The sequence below is a fragment of the Salmo salar genome, unplaced genomic scaffold (genome assembly GCF_905237065.1).
Source record: "Salmo salar unplaced genomic scaffold, Ssal_v3.1, whole genome shotgun sequence".
Taxonomy (NCBI): Eukaryota; Metazoa; Chordata; class Actinopteri; order Salmoniformes; family Salmonidae; genus Salmo; species Salmo salar.
Window position 1 is genome coordinate 4,806 of NW_025549841.1, and position 4,810 is coordinate 9,615.

The window sequence follows — 4,810 nt, forward strand, 5'->3', positions numbered from 1 at the left end:
CAAGCACTAAGTAGTGGAGATGTACTGGTTAAACAAGCACTAAGTAGTGGGGGATGTTGATGTACTGGTTAAACAAGCACTAAGTAGTGGGGATGTTGATGTACTGGGTCAACAAGCACTAAGTAGTGGGGATGTACTGGTTAAACAAGCACTAAGTAGTGGGGATGTACTGGATAAACAAGCACTAAGTAGTGGGGATGTTGATGTACTGGATAAACAAGCACTAAGTAGTGGGGATGTTGATGTACTGGTTAAACAAGCACTAAGTAGTGGGGATGTTGATGTACTGGTTAAACAAGCACTAAGTAGTGGGGATGTTGATGTACTGGTTAAACAAGCACTAAGTAGTGGGGGATGTTGATGTACTGGTTAAACAAGCACTAAGTAGTGGGGATGTTGATGTACTGGTTAAACAAGCACTAAGTAGTGGGGATGTTGATGTACTGGTTAAACAAGCACTTAGTAGTGGGGATGTTGATGTACTGGTTAAACAAGCACTTAGTAGTGGGGATGTTGATGTACTGGTTAAACAAGCACTTAGTAGTGGGGATGTTGATGTACTGGTTAAACAAGCACTAAGTAGTGGGGATGTTGATAAACAAGCACTAAGTAGTGGGGATGTTGATAAACAAGCACTAAGTAGTGGGGATGTTGATAAACAAGCACTAAGTAGTGGGGATGTTGATGTACTGGGTAAACAAGCACTAAGTAGTGGGGGATGTTGATGTACTGGTTAAACAAGCACTAAGTAGTGGGGATGTTGATGTACTGGTTAAACAAGCACTAAGTAGTGGGGATGTTGATAAACAAGCACTAAGTAGTGGGGATGTTGATGTACTGGTTAAACAAGCACTAAGTAGTGGGGATGTTGATGTACTGGGTCAACAAGCACTAAGTAGTGGGGATGTTGATGTACTGGTTAAACAAGCACTAAGTAGTGGGGATGTTGATAAACAAGCACTAAGTAGTGGGGATGATGATGTACTGGTTAAACAAGCACTAAGTAGTGGGGATGTTGATGTACTGGTTAAACAAGCACTAAGTAGTGGGGATGTTGATAAACAAGCACTAAGTAGTGGGGATGTTGATGTACTGGTTAAACAAGCACTAAGTAGTGGGGATGTTGATGTACTGGGTCAACAAGCACTTAGTAGTGGGGATGTTGATGTACTGGTTAAACAAGCACTAAGTAGTGGGGATGTTGATGTACTGGTTAAACAAGCACTAAGTAGTGGGGATGATGATAAACAAGCACTAAGTAGTGGGGATGTTGATGTACTGGGTAAACAAGCACTTAGTAGTGGGGGATGTTGATGTACTGGTTAAACAAGCACTAAGTAGTGGGGATGTTGATGTACTGGGTCAACAAGCACTTAGTAGTGGGGATGATGATAAACAAGCACTAACTAGTGGGGATGTTGATGTACTGGGTAAACAAGCACTAAGTAGTGGGGATGATGATAAACAAGCACTAAGTAGTGGGGATGTTGATGTACTGGTTAAACAAGCACTAAGTAGTGGGGATGTTGATGTACTGGTTAAACAAGCACTAAGTAGTGGGGATGATGATAAACAAGCACTAAGTAGTGGGGATGATGATAAACAAGCACTAAGTAGTGGGGGATGTTGATAAACAAGCACTAAGTAGTGGGGATGTTGATGTACTGGTTAAACAAGCACTAAGTAGTGGGGATGTTGATGTACTGGTTAAACAAGCACTAAGTAGTGGGGATGTTGATGTACTGGGTAAACAAGCACTTAGTAGTGGGGATGTTGATGTACTGGTTAAACAAGCACTAAGTAGTGGGGATGTTGATGTACTGGTTAAACAAGCACTAAGTAGTGGGGATGTTGATGTACTGGTTAAACAAGCACTAAGTAGTGGGGATGTTGATGTACTGGTTAAACAAGCACTAAGTAGTGGGGATGTTGATGTACTGGTTAAACAAGCACTAAGTAGTGGGGATGTACTGGTTAAACAAGCACTAAGTAGTGGGGATGTTGATGTACTGGATAAACAAGCACTAAGTAGTGGGGATGTACTGGTTAAACAAGCACTAAGTAGTGGGGATGTTGATGTACTGGTTAAACAAGCACTAAGTAGTGGGGATGTACTGGTTAAACCAGCACTAAGTAGTGGGGATGTTGATGTACTGGATAAACAAGCACTTAGTAGTGGGGGGATGTTGATGTACTGGTTAAACAAGCACTAAGTAGTGGGGATGTTGATGTACTGGTTAAACAAGCACTAAGTAGTGGGGATGTACTGGTTAAACAAGCACTAAGTAGTGGGGATGTTGATGTACTGGTTAAACAAGCACTAAGTAGTGGGGATGTTGATGTACTGGATAAACAAGCACTAAGTAGTGGGGATGTTGATGTACTGGTTAAACAAGCACTAAGTAGTGGGGATGTTGATGTACTGGATAAACAAGCACTAAGTAGTGGGGATGTACTGGTTAAACAAGCACTAAGTAGTGGGGATGTTGATGTACTGGTTAAACAAGCACTAAGTAGTGGGGATGTTGATGTACTGGCTAAACAAGCACTAAGTAGTGGGGATGTGATGTACTGGGGCAATAAATTGCAATGTCCGTACTGTGAGACGCCTAAGACAGCGCTACAGGGAGACAGGACGGACGGCTGATCATCCTCGTAGTGGCAGACCACGTGTAACAACACCTGCACAGGATCGATACATCCGAACATCACACCTGCGGGACAGGTACAGGATGGCAACAACAACTGCCCGAGTTTACACCAGGAACACACAATCCCTCCATCAGTGCTCAGACTGTCCGCAATAGGCTGAGAGAGGCTGGACTGAGGGCTTGTAGGCCTGTTGTAAGGCAGTTCCTCACCAGACATTACCGGCAACAACGTCGCCTATGGGCACAAACCCACCGTCGCTGGACCAGACAGGACTGGCAAAAAGTGCTCTTCACTGACGAGTCGCGGTTTTGTCTCACCAGAGGTGATGGTCGGATTCGCGTTTATCGTCAAAGGAATGAGCGTTACACCGAGGCCTGTACTCTGGAGCGGGATTGATTTGGAGGTGGAGGGTCCGTCATGGTCTGGGGTGGTGTGTCACAGCATCATCGGACTGAGCTTGTTGTCATTGCAGGCAATCTCAACGCTGTGCGTTACAGGGAAGACATCCTCCTCCCTCATGTGGTACCCTTCCTGCAGGCTCATCCTGACATGCCCCTCCAGCATGACAATGCCACCAGCCATACTGATCGTTCTGTGCGTGATTTCCTGCAAGACCGGAATATCAGTGTTCTGCCATGGCCAGCGAAGAGCCCGGATCTCAATCCCAACATGTCTGGGACCTGTTGGATCGGAGGGTGAGGGCTAGGGCCATTCCCCCCAGAAATGTCCGGGAACTTGCAGGTGCCTTGGTGGAAGAGTGGGGTAACATCTCACAGCAAGAACTCGCAAATCTGGTGCAGTCCATGAGGAGGAGATGCACTGCAGTTCTTAATGCAGCTGGTGGCCACACCAGATACTGACTGTTACTTTTGATTTTGACCCCCCCCCTTTGTTCAGGGACACATTATTCAATTTCTGTTAGTCACATGTCTGTGGAACTTGTTCAGTTTATGTCTCAGTTGTTGAATCTTGTTATATTCATACAAATATTTACACATGTTCAGTTTGCTTAAAATAAACTTCTTATTTTTTGTTGATGTGTTTTAGTTGTATTGATGATTAGGTTTTTTATGGTTTTAAATTAGTACTAAAGACTGGCACCCATAACCAGCGAAATATATTTAAGATTGTACATTAATTTAGCGTAGCTACACTCTCTTTGATTGAATCGAGCAAATATAAATGTTTTTTACGCCTCTTTGTGGTCACCATGTGAAGCTGCTGGCGCCGAGACTGGGAGCCGCGGCCACATGACAGCAGCATCCGTTCTGGAGAAGGGGAGGCTCGGTGGAGGAACCAATTTACCTACTAAATTAATATGTTTGTGGCTCGTAGCATTGCAGCAGATCACAAAGATCTAATCCACGATGTTTCCTACGATTTTCACGGCCGGAGAATGGCAACTTGTTCAAGTGACCAAAGTGTCAAGGTAAAAAAAAAAAAAAAAATAGTGAGCTAAGCTAGCTAGCTAGCTAGTAGCAGGTTAGCTTGCTAGCTAACGCTTTACCTTATTGATTTTGAAATAAACAGCTAATTCAGCAAACAAATGAACTGCAGCTATAGCTAGTTTACTTGATTACTATTACCCACTTTTAGAGAAGTAATTCACTGACAATATTTGCCGTTTTAAAACAGTTAAGCTAGCTAACGTTAACTAAGCTAGCCAGCTAAGCCATGCAGCTAGCTTGCTATGCTAGCTAGGATGTCAACAAAACGCCCAGACTTGTAACCACAGCTTGTTTTAGTGAACTATTGTCAATGTTCCGCATCCTTCAGGTTTGGGACAAGACTGAAAGTGGGGAGTGGCACTGCACTGCCAGCTGGAAGGCAAGTCTGTTTTATTTCTTACATGCCAAGATTTAAAAGTGTGTTTAAAAAAAAAAAAAAAGTATTTGCTTTGAATTGTAGCTAGCTACAAGACCTAGCTGTAGCTAGCTCTTTTCCCTTTTTTTGAAAGGTCTTTTTTATTTTTTTTTGCTTATTCAATTGTGAAATGGTCTGTAGAATGAAGGTTTTGTTATTTGACTCGTCTTTGCAGACACACAGCGGGTCAGTATGGAGGGTTACATGGGCCCACCCTGAGTTTGGACAGGTACTGGCCTCTTGCTCCTTTGACCGAACAGCCGCTGTGTGGGAGGAGATAGTTGGGGAGTCTAAC

General features: G+C 43.6%; 1 protein-coding gene across 1 annotated transcript; it reads left to right on the forward strand.

Moving 5' to 3' along the window:
• The first annotated feature begins 3,917 nt into the window (after nucleotides 1-3,917).
• Nucleotides 3,918-4,525, forward strand: LOC100286521 (SEH1-like (S. cerevisiae)). Its single transcript, NM_001146460.1, is given in 2 exon segments — nucleotides 3,918-4,083; nucleotides 4,085-4,525. Coding segments are annotated over 2 exon segments (132 nt in total). The 5' UTR covers nucleotides 3,918-3,970; the 3' UTR covers nucleotides 4,104-4,525.
• Nucleotides 4,526-4,810: the final 285 nt, after the last annotated feature.